Source organism: Ovis aries, chromosome 6 (assembly GCF_016772045.2).
Source record: "Ovis aries strain OAR_USU_Benz2616 breed Rambouillet chromosome 6, ARS-UI_Ramb_v3.0, whole genome shotgun sequence".
NCBI lineage: Eukaryota > Metazoa > Chordata > Mammalia > Artiodactyla > Bovidae > Ovis > Ovis aries.
The window spans coordinates 100,208,328-100,228,076 of NC_056059.1; the positions used below are offsets into that span (position 1 = coordinate 100,208,328).

General features: G+C 41.1%; 1 protein-coding gene across 22 annotated transcripts in view; it reads right to left on the reverse strand.

The window, feature by feature from the left end:
* WDFY3 (WD repeat and FYVE domain containing 3) overlaps window positions 1–19,749 on the reverse strand; it is a 281,234-nt gene that overhangs the window by 19,609 nt on the left and 241,876 nt on the right. For all 22 annotated transcript variants that reach the window (XM_060417370.1, XM_060417369.1, XM_060417383.1 and 19 more), the window contains 10 exons: window positions 19,552–19,606; window positions 19,174–19,293; window positions 14,817–14,934; window positions 13,368–13,474; window positions 11,136–11,289; window positions 5,680–5,771; window positions 5,246–5,458; window positions 2,714–2,861; window positions 1,323–1,477; window positions 277–435 (listed from right to left, as the gene is read on the reverse strand). In XM_060417370.1, the coding sequence (XP_060273353.1) occupies window positions 277–435; window positions 1,323–1,477; window positions 2,714–2,861; window positions 5,246–5,458; window positions 5,680–5,771; window positions 11,136–11,289; window positions 13,368–13,474; window positions 14,817–14,934; window positions 19,174–19,293; window positions 19,552–19,606 (1,321 nt within the window). The remainder of the gene's footprint in view (window positions 1–276; window positions 436–1,322; window positions 1,478–2,713; window positions 2,862–5,245; window positions 5,459–5,679; window positions 5,772–11,135; window positions 11,290–13,367; window positions 13,475–14,816; window positions 14,935–19,173; window positions 19,294–19,551; window positions 19,607–19,749) is intronic.

Genomic DNA, 19,749 nt, shown 5'->3' on the forward strand with positions numbered 1-19,749 from the left:
ACATTGACATTACTTAAATATATTTTTTAAAAAACTACATCACCTAAAGATATCTTGCTTCAGATTTTATAAAAGGACAGCTTGGATCATCTTCAGAAATAGTATCCTCTGATTTTTCATTTACTTTTTTTAAGATCCATTTCTAGCAAAAGAACATACATTTTTTTGGTCTTGTCCATTAATGTGTAAATTGCCTTGGAATTAAGGAAGTTACTCAGTTTCTCTAGAGCACGAGCGGGTGGGCTGGAATAGGTCCACCATCTCACGTTCTGTTACCTGTTTGAGAGTGAGAGTCTTAGCCTTTTCTTTCGAGGCACTCATCTCCCAAACACACACGACCGTGCTTGTTCCACCCGTGATGACCAGCTTGGGGTTGGGGCAGATCGCACAGAGAATCTGGCCCCACTCCGACAAACATTCATAAACAGTCACTGCCTGTAAAATAGAAGAGATGTGAGACACACATGCCATCAAGCACTACAAGCTTCTGAGACACGACGAGCATACGAAATGAAAGAGAACCTCTTTTTGGGTCCCTTCTGGGCAAATACCTGCTGGGCTGGTTCCCTAAAGCTCTACTCTGAACTACACCCTACAGCCTCCTAACTATAGATGCTGTTGAAAATCATAAGAAGCACTTTGTTCATATTGGGGGTCTCCAGTTTCTCCAGTCAGGGAAAAAGATGTTTAGATTGTGCGATGGAAAATGACGTTCAGGTTGTGTGATGCTGTGTGAGATGCAGGGGGTGATCTGGTGAAAGGATGCATCCGCTGTAGCAGGCAGAATGTAAAAGGAACCCATGAGTGCTGCTCTTCATGACAATGTGACTAAACAAAACTGTGTTACAGACACAGACTGTGTCCCTCATGCATTCAGGAGAGGACTGTCAAGGGGCAAATACGACCCCAAAGCATCACTTATGTATTGCCTCTCCAAGAGATGCTAATGGGACTCAAAATGGTAGCCGCAACTGCTTCTTAGGGGAAGGGTGACAGGTTTTCTGCCACCGAAATGGTAAGTGGGACAGTGACTCAAAGGGAGGCTCTTCTGGTTGGCAGAAATATTGAACACCTGGTTGGCTAGGGCCCCCTGGAGGAGGTCCTGGAGTGGAAGGCAAACTGCTAGGTCCTGGTACACAACCTTCCAGGAGAGGCTTTTCTGCAGGAAATGGGACTCGTCCACTAGCTCCTCTATCCTGATCGGATGCAGTGAAGCTCTCCCTTCCTCTGGGCTGGGGAGGAGCAGCGGAGAAGCCCTTGGCTTGAGCTATCCCCACCCCCATGAGGCAGGATGACATAAGAGAGCAAGCAACATTGCAAACCTTGTCTGACTCATAGGTCCCCAGCCTGCAGCTGAGGTCTGCGTAGCCCCAAGCGAAAGTCTTGTTCCAGGTTGGCGGGATAAGAACCTTATTCTGTTCTACCGCAAGAATGCCTTTGTCTGTACACACGATTTGTCCCACAGGCTCTTTGAGTTCTACAAAAAATAAATCAACATGTTAGAACCAGTACAGGGAAGACTAACCTCCTTATCCCACAGAGGAGGGCAGAGAGTGTTAGTTGTGTCTGACTCTTGTGACCCCAGGAACTACAGCCCACCAGGCTCCTCTGTTCATGGGATTCTCCAGGCAAGAATATTGGAGTGGGAAGCCATTTCCTCCTCCAGGGGATCTTTCCAACCCAGGGACTGAACTGGCATCTCTTGCATCTCCTGCCTTGGTGGACAGATTCTTCACCACTAAGGCTACCTGGGAATCCCACAGGGGAGAGTAAAGGGATTTCAAATATTCATACAAATCAAGTATCTTCACACCCACATTAATACAAAATGACCTGAGAAGGAAGTAGGGTGTGGCTTTCGATGGAGTCTTCTGCAGACCAACTGGGCAGATATCGACCTTGACTGGTGTCTCTAGCCTGCCTGGCTATGGACACTTGCTTGGGTTTGGCTCCCAGCCACCAGGCCCACCTTTTGATCCCGAGGACTTCCAGAGTGTTCTGGGATGCTCCCCAGAAAGCCACACAGACCTCCAAATGACCTAGGCCTTCAGCCCCTCCCAGCCCTAGACTTCCTGAAGGAAGGCCAAGAACCCCAGCTCTGACCCAGGACTCTGTTGACCATGCCAGTGCTCCAGAGCCATCTCTGGGCAGTGGCTGGAGCTGGCACAGGGCAGAGTCTGTGGAATGAGACAGGCGGCAGAGAGCTGGGCACCCATCCAGAGTTTGATGCTCCAGTTTTTGGATTTAAGTGACAACTTTAAGACTCTGCAAAACAATTTTTTTTTTTTTATTCAAAGGGGAAAAAAATCTACTTGGAAAAGTAATTTAAAATAACTTACAATAACAGTAGATGAAAGAAGCTTTTAAAGCTGGCGTGTTAAAAATACAAGTCTTCTTACTGCTATTTCTAAATTGGCAGAACATGTGTAAATGAAGATGGCAGAAGTTTTTCTACAAGTTGAATTATAAGATTTGGTATCCTAGTTTTCAGTACCCTAGCAGAGAGGAGAAACCTGTTGGGTTTCTTTCGGATGCAAAATCCAACAGGCAGAAAGAAGAGAAGAGAAAAGGAAAAGGAGACTCTGTATTTGATGGTTTAAGCACTTACTACAAATGACACTGTTGCTGAGAAGCAAATTTGTTATTGCTTAACTAGGATTATTAAAGAGTCCCACAGAATCATCCATCAAAAGCCCATTCCCTGTCATTTTACCTTTTACAGGTGTTAGCGAAGGCCTCAGGTTGTCTAGATGATGAAAAAAGATCTTGTCACTGGCAGACCCTGGAGGGACGGAGGCCCCCGCATTGTCTCCATTGAGTCGACTCCTCACTCGCTTGGGTGGATGAGGTTTTTTAAATAACTGGTAAGAGAGAAGACAACACATTTTATAACAAAAGCTAACATCAACCCTTTTATTTGCCAGATATTTTGTTGCTATTTCACTTAAGCTTCACAACAGCCATTAGGTATCACATTATCACATTTTATACTTGACGAAAGAGATTTAAAGAGGCTCAGAAGGTTGCCATCTGAGATCTCATACCTCAGTAAGTGGGGACAAGACTCTGATACTAAAGCTTGGGTTACCATCAAGCTCTATGCTACACTGATTTCATGATAATTTTTCAAAAGTAAATTAATCTCTTCAAGTAACAGTCAGTTGAAAATTATTTTTCAGTGATGTTTAAAAATGAACCCATCCTTTACAGATCGACACTGTTCTGGGCAATGGAGAGCAGGCAGCCATTCTAACTGGGTTACATCTGGCGCCGACACGGGCTTTATGGATGTGACATCATTCCTATCTCATTTAGGTGCTACTAATTTGCTCAGTATGAATACGGCTGCCTTCTTTTTACTTTGTGATGATGTAAAAGAAAAAAAGATCTTTGTCATTTCCATTTAGTATTTCTAAGGGATTGAAAAGTATTAATGTACATTTAAGATGACTGTTTTTCAAATACTGTACGGTTTCTAAATAGGCAGAGTCATTTCTGTCGGAAAACTGATATTTGAGGAAGATACTTGGAAAATCTTAAGATGAAATGAGATTTAGGATGACTACAACACCATCACAGTCTATTTATTTGACATTTTGGGTTTCCAGGAGAAAAAATAGGAAAAAATATGTTTATGAAGATACACATCTGAGGCGCCCAAAGCTTTAAAGATGTAATTCCCATTTTGTCTACATACATGGCATAGGATCAGGGTTCCGTTATTTTTTATAAATGTCTTCAGAGACAAGACTCAGAAGCTGTATTAAAATACCCACATACTTTCAAATATGCTCATGAATGAACCTTTACTGAAGACCTTTATGAAGTACCTGAGGATAGAGCAGGCCAGGCAAGCATATATATAAGGATAAATTAACACGACAACGATGACAAAGCTTAGCTATTTTGAGGGATGGTTACACTTGGAAGTACTCTCCATTAGTTCCTGGAATGTCCTAGAAATATGTTAGCATCCAAACCCTATCTCCCAGACTATCTTCCTCTTAAACTCAAAAGTGGGGCAAAAATCCTGCAACAGGGCACATGTGTTCAGAATATCTGTTTCCCAGAAGGTTATGAAAAATGGTTCCTGCACATGTAACCCTCAAAGAAGGGAAAGGCTTAACTAAGGTTCTTCTGCTGTGATTACAGCTCATCAACAAATGTTCCGCTTTGGAAGTAAACCTGACTCCTACACTGGGGGATCAGATTGCACTGTGAGCGGCGGAGTCACAGGCGGTGACTTTTCCATATCGCGGCTTTTCCATAAACAAAGACTTATCATTGTTCTGTGTTCCCAGCTGTCAACTGTGGAAACCTCAAAGTCAGTTAACCTACAGAAAGGGAGTCCAGGAGAGCTGTCTGAACAGAGAAGGACAGCCAGGGTCAAAATGCAGAGGCCAGGGCACTTGGGGGAAAGGCGGTGGTCTCAACAGCCAGCAACGCGAGGCTTCTGCACCGTGCAGTGGTTTCTTCTGGCACACCCTGCCCTCGTCGTGGGCCCGGAGCAATGGCGATGAAGGATGGGATGAGTCCCCTTAGTGACTCAAAAGGAGGCTCTTCTGGTTTGCAGAAACACTGAATACCTGGTTGGCTAGGGTTTCCTGGAGGAATTCTTTGAGTGCAAGGCAAAGTGATAGCCTCTGGTACACAACCTTCCAAGAGAGGCTTTTCCACAGGAAACGTGACTTGCCCACTAGCTCCTCTATCTTGATCGGATGTGGTGAAGCTGTCCCTTCCTCTGGGTTGTGCAAGAGCAGTTGAGAAGCCAGTTTCCTGCTGAATCGCATGTGGGGACAGGAAAGCATGCCCTGCTACTAGTCTGTGAAGGAAAATCCTCTTTGACTAACATAATTTCTATTTACCTGGACTGTAAGAGGAAGGAGAATGTAATAATTTAGGGACCCACTGCAACTACTGGGCAATATTCACGGTTCTTAATTAAAAACTTGGTCCAAAGTTAATTACTATATGGTCATCTACCATCCATAGATATATTGTTCAGTCGCTAAGCTATGTGTGGACTCTTCCATGGACTAGGCCCGTGGGATTCTCCAGGCAAGAATACTGGCGGGGCTGCCATTTTCTTCTCCAGGGGATCTTCCCGACCCAGGGATGGAAGCCGTGTCTCCTGCATTGGCAGGCAGATTCTTTACCACTGAGCCACCAGGGAAGCCCACAGACATTAGACAGAGCTTGAAAAATGTAAGAGAAAGTACCGACGATAAGGGAAAAACAGCCATACCTGTTTAGGGATCTGCCCAAAGTTATTAATGAACCCTATGGTGGCTGTCTCCTTGAGGGGGTCATTTATGTTGTAGATATCCACTTGACCCTCATAGAAAAGGTGATGGAAGACATTTACAGCTTCTACCGCGGCAGGACCTTGCTGCTTATAGCCGAAGATTAAGTCGATCCACTCATGCAGATGGGCACTCACGTAGTCACATTCCAGAGCCTGCAATTTCAAAACACAGGTTCAGTCACTGGCTGACTTGTGTTACTAACGTGGAAAGCAAAAGAAGTGACCACTGGCCAACTGGAACTAAAATAACTAAAAACCATACAAATCACATTAGTAACTTGAACACACGGGAACACATCACTCAAGGTCCTCTCTGTTTTGTGGTCAGTGAGCCAGTGAAGCCTCAGTTCCACCACAAAGCGCATTCCCATTACCTCACGGTGCACCCGGATAAATTCTCGTGGGTCCCCTTTTGCCCAGGGTGGAAGGATAACGTCTCCAAGCTTGGTGCCATTTTGTTTACAGCCTGTGAAATTAGACACATTAACAAGAAAATAAAAGAGTGAGATAAATAGTAACATCCTATTAAAGTAACAGAGAAACAGTGGGTTAGATTCATTACCAGAACTATACAATGTTACCACCAGAAAGGACCCTCAGAGATCATCTACTCTGGTATTTCCCCAAAATTCCTCCTTAGAGAGATTTATTGAGCATTCGCAAAACTGTGGGGCTCCCACAGTCAAAGGGCTTCAGGAAATGCTGAGCTATGCAAGGTTAAACATGTTTCTTTTTTATAAGGCTCCTTGGAGGTACTGCTCTTCTCTAGGAAGGGTATTGGATACAACATTTCTGCCATTTAATTGACCACAGGACTCCTTCATGAAGCATTTTATGGGGTTACTGTTTTGAGTTTGGAAGAAACTGCCTAAACCAATACAAGCTCCTTAAGACTGCTCATCTGCAAGACCATTAACAATTTCTCTGAAGCATTCATGTAGGCTTTTCCAGAATGCTTAAAGCTTGGTGAGTCAACAGCAGTGGCCAAGCACTGAATCTCTTTTCTGGATGGTTTTACAAAATTCTGCATTCACATGGAAAAGGTTGCTGAAAGAATACCTAACTCCTCAAGCCAATTTCAGTCTGGATTCTATCTTGGCCTACGAGGACATAAAAGTATGAGTCATCCAGAAATATTTGCAATACATGTGGTTTCTCATATTTCTGATTCTTAAATTCTTGAGAAAACTCTGTAGAACCCACATGTATTTTGCTGCATTAAAAAATAAAAGTAAAATCTGAAACAATGTGACTTTTTTGGGGCTGTTGTATCTTTTAACAGAAAAAACACTTGTAAAGACTATAGGACCACCTGGCAGGAAAAGAAATCAAGTTATAATAATTCATAACCATGTCATATGTATTCCACATAAACTGTATTTTACGTCACAGCCAGATAATCCCTAAAATAGTAAAAGTTGCATTTACTATGAGATCTATTGACAACAAAACACATTAAATGGGACTGGCATCTGAGGAAGTGGGTTCTGTTTCTTCTTTCAAAAAGTTAACTGAGCTTACAGAGCTTTCCTAGGCACAAATCGGATAATCACGGTAAACAATGACTCTATAAATGATAATGTGGACTCCCTAGTTTCATGCAGTTGGTTAAACAGCTGCATTATAAATTTTCATAGAGAACTGTTCAAATTTCAGGACACAAAAGGCAGGTTCCAAGTAAGGGCCAGTAAAAAAACCTTTCCTTTCATCACTGAGACTTGATGGCTTCTTTACAATGTGATACAAGTAAGAGATTAAAAATCCATTTTATTGTTTAAAGAAATGTTTTGATTTAGTTGGAAAATTTTTCATGTAACTTAAGAAAAAAAATAAAACAATCAAGTTATTACAGCCTCTCTCCCCTCTTTCAGACCCTTTCCCCACCCTCTCTGAAATGTCCTGTAGGCCTAATAAGAGTAAGAAGTAAGAAATAACTTTTTTGATAATAAGAAGTAATAATCCCCTAACTACCTGATAGAATGGTAGATAGAATCTACTTTTCCCAATTTTGCTCATAATCCCTAAATACTGTGTGATATAATGTTATTTTATCAGCACTGTCTGTAATTTTAAAATATCGTTTAAAGGGGACAGTCTGTTGAAAACTCTTGTTCTAATTCTGCTACTCTGCAGTTTCCCTCCATGATTATCCAAGGGTACAAGGATAAGATCAGGAAAAGAACCTATGTGCTCCAGAGCCAGGGAAAAAACCCCATGTGTTCTTTCTTTTGTATTATTAGCTCTCGTTTCTGGATGGAGAGACAAACGGTTTTGTTTGACTTCCTTTATACTGAGGTAAAGTTCACATAACATAAAGTTAACGATTTTAAAGTGAATAATTCCGTGGCATTTCATATGTTTGCAGTATTGTGCAACTATATCTAGTACTAAGACATTTTGACCACCCCAGAAAGAAATCTTAAATGTAAACAGTTGCTCCCCATTCCTCCCCCCCTACCCCCGCCCCGATCCCCTGCCTCAGGCCCTGGAAATCACCAATCTGTGTCCTGTCGATCTGTATTTACCTGTTCTGGACATTCCGTATAACTGGAGTCATTATGTGACTTTCTGCATCTAGGTTCTTTTTGGTGTAATGTTTTTGAGGTTTGTCTATGTTTGTGTCTTTACCATTACCCTGTATCTTATAATGCCTGAGTGATACTCCATTATGTGTATATTCCACAGTTTGTTTATCCACTGATATATATGTGGGCTGTTTCTACCGTCTGGCTATTGTCAATAAAGCTGTGATGAATGTGCTTGTACAGGTCTTTAAGTCTTTTTTCAGTTCCTCTGGACAGTTCTTGCATGGAACTGCTTGGTCATATGGCAATTCAATGCTTCACTTTTTGAGGAACTACCAAAGTGCTTCCCACAGTGCTGAACCACTGTAACATCCACACCAGCAACACATGACTGTTCTACTTTCTCCACATCTTCCTCAGCTCTTGTCATTTTCTGTTTGTGTGTCTTGCTTTTTCCATTATAGTCATCCTAGTGAGTGCAAAGTATTACCTTATTGTGCTTTTGATTTGCATTTACCTAATGAATAATGACATTGAGCATCTTTTCATATGCTTACTGGCCACTTGTATAACTTCTTTGGAGAAATGTCTATTCAGGTCCTTTGCCGCTTTAATTGGGTCACTTATCTTATTGCTGTTGAGTTGTACCAGTTCTTTATATTCTGAATACTAGATCCTTACAAGATATATATCATTTGAAAATATTTTTTAGCATTCTGTATGTCTTCTTTTCACTTTCTTCATAATACCCTTGTATGCAGAAGTTTTTAAATTCTGATAAAGTTCAATATCCCTTTTTTTGTTGCTTTTGCTTATGTTTATCTAAATCCAAGATTATGAGGATTTATCCCTAAGTTTTAAGAGTCTTACAGCTTTAGCTCTTACTTGCAAATAGTGTTGTTTTTAAAGTGTGTGATTTCAAGGAGGGAAGGGGATTTGTTATGAAGGTGAGCGTCACAATTATACATGACCTTTCTTTCATTTACTTATTTAAAAGTGGATGATTTGGTTGGGTCTGTAAGTAGTCTGGTTAGAACATTCCTGCAACATAGATATTATAACAGACTGAGTATTTCTGGAATATGTTTTTGCACTTTTTCATATTTGTCTCTTTGAAAGTGGTATTCCTAGGGAAGACAGTAGCATTCTCCAAAGGTGAATTATAAGTAAACCTAATAAAACCCTAATGTGCATTCATATGCAAATGCTGGGTTCACATTTGTTGTTTTTTTCCTATTTACCATCTACTCTTCCTTTAAGGAACTGCCATTCCTTCAAACTCTAAGTGCTAGAACTTGGTGTCTTTAGCTGCTCAAGGTTGAGTTCCAGGTCCAATCAGAGATATCAGTACTAAGACAATTTTAGGACTTTTGCTGGGGCTACTGAGAGAGTCTTATTATCTTTCCTATTTCATCTGGAGCTACAATTTCACAAGGTTTGAGCTGCTGAACGGATGATTAAATAAATAAAAATTATAATACTCAATAAAATCAAATCACTCAAATATATTAGATGTGACAGTGTTGGAGAAGACTCTTGAGAGTCCCTTGGGCTACAAGGAGATCCAACCAGTCCATCCTAAAGGAAATCAGTCCTGAGTGTTCATTGGAAGGACCGATGTTGAAGCTGAAACTCCAATACTTGGCCACCTGATGTGAAGAGCTGACTTATTTGAAAAGACCCTGATACTGGGAAAGATTGAAGGTGGGAGGAGAAGGGGATGACAGATGAATGAGATGGTTGGATGGCATCACCGACTCAATGGATATGGGTATGGGTAAACTCCAGGAGCTGGTGATAGATAGGGAGGCCTGGCATGTTGCAGTCCATGGAGTTGCAAAGAGTTGAACACGACTGAACTGAACTGATTCCCTGAACTACCTAATAAGTTTTATGAGATAGTATAGTAATGGTTTATATGTGGAAGTCTTAATATGATAAAGGGCATGAAAACAATATGAAAACAGAACAATACCTGGCATGAATACTCTAAGTAAAACAATGAAATTTTGATATGTTGTAAAAATAAATATTCAAAACACAGATCAGCAAGCTGTGTTCCAAGAAACTATAACCAAAGTCAAATCTACTTCCTGTAGCTGCTGGATAATACAAAGAGAGCAAAGTACCAAGGAAATTTCTCTCCTTTTTAGAAATGTTGATTTGGTTCTCTTTTTTTAGTACCCTAACGAGATGAAAAAAGGGGTTTACTTAGAGTTATTCAAAAATTCTAATTTTAAAACTTATCAGCATGTAAGCTGAGACAATACGGAAAGATTTAAACTATATGTGAAAAATGTGGATATGCCACTCTTGGCTGTTAGCTTCAATCACATTAATTTTCAAATAAAATTTTACCTCACTTTCATTTTCAATGAAATAATGATATTCTGACCATTAGATGTAATCTCTGTTAATTTTTTCATTTTCCCAAGACTCTGGATTGAAACAGCTATTTGGGGGCACAAATCTATTTTTCTTTGTTATATTTACTCTCATATACCCAATAACCCAGTTGAATTTAACAGGAGCTATAACCATGAGGAAATAGTAACTGAGAAGGACCCGCAGGGCCTTTCCAAGAACAACCTGTCCACCCCAACCCCGTGCATTCCCCCTCCTTTGTCTGTAGAAAAGCCTTAGTCTCCCAGGCCTCCCCAGAGTTCCAAAGAGCAAATGTAATCAGAGAAGAGAGAAGCTGCAGAAACAAAGGAAAACAGCCCAGCAGCACAAAATCACAGTTTAGCCCAAAATAAAGTCAAGGACTTTTAGTTTCTCCTCAAGGGCTATAAGCCTGAGCCATATCCTTGAGTTGTTTTGCAGATATTAAAACCTCCACCAGGTGGAGGAAGTTACCTGCATGCTGACCGCAAGCTCATAGACCCCAGACCAGTTGGAACTAGAAGTTGATGACCAAAATTCCTGAAATACCACTTTGTTACCACATCATCAACCAATCGCAGAACTGAGCACAAGCTGATCACAAGGCCTGTGACCCTCTCCCTTACACGGACTCTTTAAAACTCTCCTCCAAAAGCTGTCACTGGGGGTGGTTCAAGCCTTTTGAGCATGAGCTGCCCATTCTCCTTGCTTGGCCCTGCAATAAACACTGTTCCATCCCTTCACCACAACCCAGTGTCAACAGACTGATTGGGTTTGCTATGTGTCAGGTGGGTGGACCCAAGGTTGGTCTGGTAACAAAAGCTTTCCTTGTCAGTGTCTGCTACAGACTTCTCAGAAAAGTGACATTTCTGCTGGTCTTTTCCTGGATACCGTTCCTAAGACAGTGCCATGGTGCTACATACCAAGGTCAAAGTTGTTGGAATTGAACAGGAACTCAGGTAAGTAAAAAAATTCCGGGATGAGTTCCTTTACATCTGCCATGTTGTGCTTCGACGCTGAGTACCAGGCCTCGCGCACACTGTGAAACATCCGGTCAGCCAGGTCAAAGTGGCCTCCCTGTGGGCAGAATGAGAAGGCACCTTTGTGAGAGAACTGCTCCCACCTCAGCATCCACGCTCAAGGGCTTAGAAACCCCAAAGAAATACATTTGCTGAAAATGCAGTTTCCCATTCTCCTATGCCAAATACACAAAATTTTAAATAATGACAAAAAAGAAGAAGAATTCTTTTCGGGGTTCTCCTTACAAAGGGTCTCTTGCTTTGTATCAAAGTGAAATCCAAGTACTACAATTTTAAAAGATTAGTTTTTAGAGAGAGGGCAAGACTATAAAGAAATAGTTCTTCCATTGTTTGATAATGCTCTCCTAAAAAAAAAAAAATAAAAGGATTCTTACTTACAAAGCAGAACTAGAGACGCAGACATACAGAACACATGTATGGACACCAAGGGGGGAAAAGAGGGGAGTAGGATGAATTGGGAGACTGGAATTGACATATACACAGGATTTACACTATGTATAGGGCTTCCCTGGTGGCTCAGATAGTAAAGAATCTGCCCACAATGCGGGAGACCCATGCTGGATCCCTGGGTCAGGAAGATCCCCTGGAGAAGGGAATGGCAACCCACTCCAGTATTCTTGCCTGGAGAATTCCATGCACAGAGGAGCCTAGCGGGCTATAGTCCATGGGTTGCAAAGAGTCAGGAATGACTGAGGGACTAACACAGACTATGTATAAAATACGTAACCAATGAGAACCTACTGGATAGCACAGGGAACTCTACTTAATGGACTGTGGTGACCTGAATGGCAAGGAAGTCCCAAAAGGGAGGAGATATATGGCTGACTTATTTTGTTATACAGTAGAAACTAACAAAATTGTAAAGCAAGTACATTTCAATAAAAATTAATTTTAAAAAAACAAACAAAAAAAATTAAAAAGGCTATTATCATATAGCCATTTACAGTTGAAAATATTCAGGTTATATATGTATTTGACTAATTTTATAAAATAACATGACATTGTTATTCTTATACCCATGAGAATTAAGAGGAGAACTAGGAAGGTGATCAAAAAGTTATAAACTGATAAAACAAACTCAAATATAAAAGGAATTTCTTTTGCTTACACGGCCTCACAGATACACCACTGCCTTCCCTCAAGCAAACTCCCTATGCTGTGTTTGAGTGAACACAGTGTGTTTGTCTTTACAATAACGTTCACTGTGTGAAAATGCCCAAGTCCGTACAGTGGCCACCAAGGCCTACCACCCTCTGGCCCCTGCTAGCTCTCTGACCTCATCCCCTGTCGCTTTCCGCTGCAGTCACTCTGCTCCAGATACTGGCTTCCTTGCTGTTCTGCAAATATCTCAGGCACAGGTCTGACTTAGGGCCCCTTATGGCTGTTCTCCCAGCCCAGAGCACACTTTCTTCAGATATCCAGACCAGTAACTCCCTCACTTCTTTCCAGCTCTGGTTCAGACGTCTCCTCTCCAAGGAGACCTACAGTGACCAGTCTTTCTAAAAATGGCATCATGTCCTTCCCCACCTCACATTCCTGTACTTCCTATCCCCTTTCTCTGACCTCTATTTTTCACACAGCACTTATCATATTCTAAAATATTTTACTAGATAATTATTTACTATGTTTGTCTGTCTCTCTCAACCAAAAGATATAAATTCCATCAGGCAGGACTATTGTCTTTATTCTCTGCTGTCGTCTAAGCACCTAGGATAGTGCCTGGCATCCGGTAAGGATTCAATAAATATTTGCTGAATAAATGAAAGAGAATTTGGAGAAAAGCAATTATAATAGGGAAGATAGCAAATGAGCTAGACAGACTTTTTAAAATGTCTGATGAATCAGTTAAGGCTGAATTCCATATACGTGGCTGGAAAGCAAATGCTACTTATTTTACTAAAGGACCTTGGCTCTTGTTTAGTGTAAACAAATCCTAGCTTATTTATCAATTTTGGTCCAGTGAAATTCCACTATCATTATGTTTTGACTACTTTTGTGACTGAAACTTCACAGGGCTTCACGTCAGGAGATAAACAACATTAAAGAAAATAGCAAAAACGATCTTAAATAGAAGGCGTGAACAACATGCAAAAATTCTAAACTTAAGAGTTTTACCTGTAGCCTTAGGAATATCTGTGTGAAGGGCTCCATTCTGACAAGGTATGAAGCCACAATCATGGCTGACGAATAGTGGGTCCCATAGTGGTAGGCTGGAGTTTCTCCTGGCCAAGAAAATAAAAGCACAATTGGAAAGGATGAATTGGATACTGGGACTGGTATATATATACTATTGATACTATGTACAAAATAGAAAACTAATGAGAATCTACTGTATAGCACAAGGCACCCTACTCAGTGCCCCACAGTGACCCAAATGGAAGGAAATCCAAAAAAAGAGGACATATGTTTACGTATAGCTGGAAGACTGCTGTACAGCGGAAATTATCAACACTGTAAAGCAACTATAAGCCAATAAAAATTTAAAAAACAAGAAAAATGAGAATAAAAAAGAAAACAAAAGAGTAACGTGAAAATAAAATTAGTGTTAATCAATAGGCTTTGAAATGTTAATGTATGTGATAACTGTGACATGAAGTTCAGTCAATTCTGGCAGTTGTAGAACAAAACCTTTTATGATGACGCTGAAACACATCATTTATGTATCTGGCAACTATCCATTTTAGTATAATTCTGTGACTTTCCCCCAAATTGAGCACATCCAGCAATTCATGTTTTGAGGCTAACTGTAACAGATAAGCCTTTGTAGCAAGCCACCTTCAACTAAAGCAGGATAGTGACGTACAGTAATTCTTTAGTAGGTTCTGGCTTTGCAATAGTATATATTTCTCTGAACTGATGTTCTATGGGTATCATGCAATTTCTGTTACATATTCTCCTTGGCAGGGGGAAAAAAAAAAGATTTCACACAGGGAATATTGTTAGGCTTAATTTTTTTCCTCCTTTATTTTGCCTATTTGAAGGGGTGAACATTAAACAATAAATCATGAGTATGTAAACTGCGGTATTTTAGAAGGGACTCAATTAGTATTTTTTTAATGCAAAAAGGTTGTAAAAAGTGCTCAATAAAATTAAAAGAACACATAATGGAAAACAATCTGAAAAAGAAAAAAAAGTATATATTCATATACACATACACATGCAAACTGAATCACTTTTTGTATACCTGAAACACTAAATTAACTATACTTCAATAAAAAATATTAAAAGAGTCAATAAAGGAAAGCATAGTTCCTGGCCTAAACATGATTAGAATAAAGGCATATTAGGATGGGAAATTTTTACCCTAGACAAAACAGAAAGACTTAGTTTTCTGCCAATACTTTACAAGCTACCTAAAAAAAGCCTTCCAAGCATGGCTGTCAGTTGGCATGCAAAACCTGATTTTTCTCCTTTGATAGTTGAGTATATGCTTGCATATGTAACAGACGCAGACATAATCATATACAAACAACTTGGGGAAAGATGGAAGGGCGTCAGACCACTAAATAATGGCTTACTTTTGAAACCTGGGTACCAAGTCCTGTGACAGGGAAAGTTACTTACCATTAGGATCTTCCCAGTCTTTATATCGCTTCTTATACTGAGCTAATCGTTCATCTGTCTGTGCTCCCATTGGCTTGGCCAGGTTTCTAAATGTCTTGGGATTAGTAAGATCAACCTCCTAAAATACAAAATGAAACCCGATTCCAAAATTACTAAACTCCCTCTATTTTTACCACTGTAGACAGAATGGTTATAGCCACGACGCTTTGTCAATGGGCTAGTATCGATGGGGTCACACCAGCAGAGCTGGACTCCAAGATAACGCCTTGCACCTACTGGTTATCCATATTTCACAGAGAGGCACACGGCAGTTTAACTGATTCAGTATGAAGACGTCTGTTTTGGAAATTTATTTTGCACAGGAGAAGGCACTTGGAACCCAGGTTTGGAGATGAGGAATAAGAGGGAAAATCCTTCCCAGTCTTGCAGGAGACTGTGGACACAAAAGCTCCAATTTGTCTTTACTCTCCGTCACCCGCCAAACCAGAGGATTGAATCTCCCTTCTATTCTCTCCCCCTCCTCCCATCTTTCACTCCAACTTCACTTCTGAGCATTTTCTTCCTAGAGGTAAAAGCGAAGTGAAATAAACTAGAGCACTCACTAACATGGTCACCTCCAAAAGACATCATACCAGGCCATGATACCCAAATGAGGTGGATTCCTACGGTCTACCAGAGATCATTTTAAAAGCTCATCCTTAGGTGACTTAATTGATATACTTAAAAGGAAACCAACATTTACCTCCTAAGCGTATTAAAAGCAGACATTTGAACTATGTACCCACGGGACACCTAATTTGTGTTCTTTTTATTTAAAACTCAACATTCAAAAAACTATGATCATGGCATCCGGTCCCATCACTTCAAGGCACAGATGGGAAACAAGTGAACACAGTGACATTTTATTTTCTTGGGCTCCAAAATCACTGCGGATGGTGACTGTAGGCCATGAAATTAAAAGACACTTACTTCTTGGAAGGAACGTTATGATAAAACTAGATAGCATATGAAAAAGCAATGACATCACTTTGCTGACAAAGGTTTGTCTAGTTAAAGTTATGGTTTTTTTCCAGTGTTCATGTACAGATATGAGAGATGGACCATAAAGAAGGCTGCATGCTAAGTCACTTCAGTTGTGTCCGACTGTTTGTGATCCAATGGACCTCAGAAAGCATCACTACAAACAAAGCAAGTGCAGGTGATGGCATTCCAGTTCAGCTATGTCAAATCCTGAAAGATGATGCTGTGAAAGTGCTGCACTCAATATGCCAGCAAATTTGGAAAACTCAGCAGTGGTCACAGGACTGGAACAGCTCAGTTTTCATTCCAATCCCAAAGAAAGGCAATGCCAAAGAGTGCTCAAACTACTGAACAATTGCACTCATCTCACACGCTAGTAAAGTAATGCTCAAAATTCTCCAAGCCAGGCTTCCGCAATACGTGAACCGTGAACTTCCAGATGTTCAAGCTGGTTTTAGAAAAGGCAGAGGAACCAGGAATCAAGTTGCCAACATCCGCTGGATCATGGAAAAAGCAAGAGAGTTTCAGAAAAATATCTATTTCTGCTTCATTGACTATGCCAAAGCCTTTGACTGTGTGGATCACAATAAACTGTGGAAAATTCTTCAAGAGATGGGAATACCAGACTACCTGCCCTGCCCCTTAGGAAACGTATATGCAGGTCAGGAAGCAAGAGTTAGAACTGGACATGGAACAACAGACTGGTTCCAAATAGGAAAAGGAGTATGTCAAGGCTGTATCTTGTCACCCTGCTTATTTAACATCTATACAGAGTACATCATGAGAAACGCTGGGCTGGAAGAAACACAGCTGGAATCAAGATTGCTGGGAGAAATATCAATAACCTCAGATATGCAGATGACACCACCCTTATGGCAGAAAGTGAAGGGGAACTAAAAACCTCTTGATGAACGTGAAAGTGGAGAGTGAAAAACTTGGCTTAAAGCTCAACATTCAGAAAACTAAGATCATGGCATCTGGTCCCATCACTTCATGGGAAATAGATGGGGAAACCGTGGAAACAGTGGCAGACTATTTTTTTGGGCTCCAAAATCACTGCAGATGGTGACTGCAGCCATGAAATTAAAAGACGCTTACTCCTTGGAAGATAAGTTATGACCAACTTAGACAGCATACTGAAAAGTAGAGACACTACTTTGCCAACAAAGGTCCATCTAGTCAAGGCCATGGTTTTTCCTGTGGTCATGTATGGATGTGAGAGTTGGACTGTGAAGAAGGCTGAGAGCCGAAGAATTGATGCTTTTAAACTGTGGTGTTGGAGAAGACTCTTGTGAGTCCCTTGGACTGCAAGGAGATCCAACCAGTCCATTCTGAACGAGATCAGCCCTGGGATTTCTTTGGAAGGAATGATGCTGAAGCTGAAACTCCAGTACTTTGGCCACCTCACGCGAAGAGTTGACTCATTGGAAAAGACTCTGATGCTGGGAGGGATTGGGGGCAGGAGGATAAGGGGACGATAGAGTATGAGATGGCTGGATGGCATCACTGACTCGATGGACGCGAGTCTGGGTGATCTCCGAGAGTTGGTGATGGACAGGGAGGCCTGGCGTGCTGCGATTCATGAGGTTGCAAAGAGTCGGACACAACTGAGTGACTGAACTGAACTGAACTGGACTATAGCCCACTGGGCTCCTCTGTCCACGGGATTCTCCATGCAAGAATACTGGAGTGGGTTGCCATTTCCCTCTTCAATAAAGAAGGCTGAGTGCCAATGAACTGATGCCTTCAAATTGCGGTGCTGGAGAAGACTCTTGAGAATCCCTTGAATATCAAGGAGATTAAGCCAGTCAATCCTAAAGGGAATCAACCCTGAATATTCGTTGGAAGGACTGATACTGAAGCTGAAGCTTCAATACTCTGGCCACCTGATACAAAGAGCCAACTCACTGGAAAAGATACTGATGCTAGGAAAGACTGAAGGTAAAAGGAGAAGGGAACGGCAGAGGATGAGATAGTTAGCATCACTGACTCAACGGACGTGAGTTGGAGCAAACTCTGGGAGATGGTAAAGGACAGGGAAGGCTGGGGTGCTGCAGTCCATGAGGCCACAAAGAATTAGAGATGACTCAGTGACTGAACAACAACATGGCCCCCCAATTTTGCCAACTTGTATTTTAAAAGTCTTGGACAGGAGAATCTGATCCACACTTACAAAAATAAGTCAAGTTAGTATTTGTCCTCTGAAATTCTATATGCAAAACACCTCATTAGTAGTTTGATTATTTCAATGAAGATGAGTAAAGCATATATAAGTACCAGGCCCTGCTCTAAAGATTGGGCCCTAAGAGGTACCTAAGTTGGTCTTTGAGTTCAACATCCTCACAGCTGAGTAAGGTCAGACAAAAACCATGCTTACAACATGTAAAAGAAGGCAGCATAATACAGCTTCAAGGTGGTGTGGGAAGAGAGGAAAAAGAAGAGAGAAAGGACAGAAGGTCCCCTGGAGGTGTGAGTGAGTATGTCCTGCTGGATGAAATACAGCTAGCCAGAGGAACCTGGCAGCAGGAGGTAAGGTGGGTACGGCCATGGGGAGAAGTCCAGGCGGGGAGGGCAGCACGTGCAGAGTTGCTGAAAGAGAACAGGGTGGTCCAGACGGCAGTCCTGGGAGTGCAGGAGGGGTACCTAAGGAGCAGCTACTCTGCAAAGGGTACTATCCTGACATTTTAAAATTCTCTTCAGGGGCTGCCCTGCTGGCTCAGTGGTAAAGAATCTGCCAGCCAGTGCAGGAGACATGGATTCAATCTCTGCTCCGGGAAGATTCCACATGCCTTGGTGGAACTAAGGCTGTGCATCACAACTGCTGAAGCCTGTGCGCGCTAGAGCCCTTGCTTCGTGACAAGAGAAGCCATGGCAATGAGAAGCCCGCACACTGCAACTAGAGTAGCCCCTGCTTGCCACAACTGGAGAAAATGCTGTGCAGCAATGAAGACTGAGCTCAGCCAAAAATAAATCAATCAATAAATGAAATTATCTCCAAATTGTAATGAAGATTCATGCAATACTTTGTTAAACAGAGAGATGACTCAATTAGATTTATTTCTGAAACTGGCTGCAGTGTAGAAGACAGTGACCACCTCCAGTGGATCCAAATTTATTGGCACTTTAGGAAACTGAATGGATTACCATGAATCCAAGAAGCTGGCTAAGCATCCAAACTTTGTCCAAGCCTAAGCTAAAGCTCATCTCATCTTCTTGGGAATAACTGCCTGTTGAGAACTGAAAACTATAATGCATATAAATCACTTAAGCCACTGCAGCATCATTTAATTACTTTTGACAATGTGTTCCAATTTCACAGAAATGACATGACATTTACCTCCGAGTCGTAATCCGCAAGGATCCAGGGGAAGACAGGATACTGCATGAGGTCATTATATGATCTTCCAGCCAAAGTGTTCAAGTGCATCAGATACTGAAAGTTGCTGATTTCACCTCTCTTGGGAAAGATAAAGATTCACTTTAAAGCGATCAATTATTTCCACTATGTTTGCTTTTAAAAATTTATATGCAAAATGAGGCAAAGGATAGTTTCTCACAGATTTCAGAATAACAAAACACTTTTTTTCCTAAAAAGAACAAAAAACTTTTTTGTCTATGGTATACATTTTATAAATTATTAAAGTGCTTTTAACTGAATGACTTATACCTTCTGACTACAAATTATGAAGGATGCTTACATTTTCATTGAACTTACCTCCCATCTCTGGGTCACAGACTTCTCTCCAACCAGAGTGCTAAGCAACCCAGATCTACAAATGATAAATAATTAAATGAACTGCAGGCAACATACTGTTTTAGCAACATATTAATAATTTTAAATCAAAGTAATTACAAAGCTGAAAATTTAAGTCAATGGATCCATGGGTTTTTCAAACTACGGAGGACAACCTAC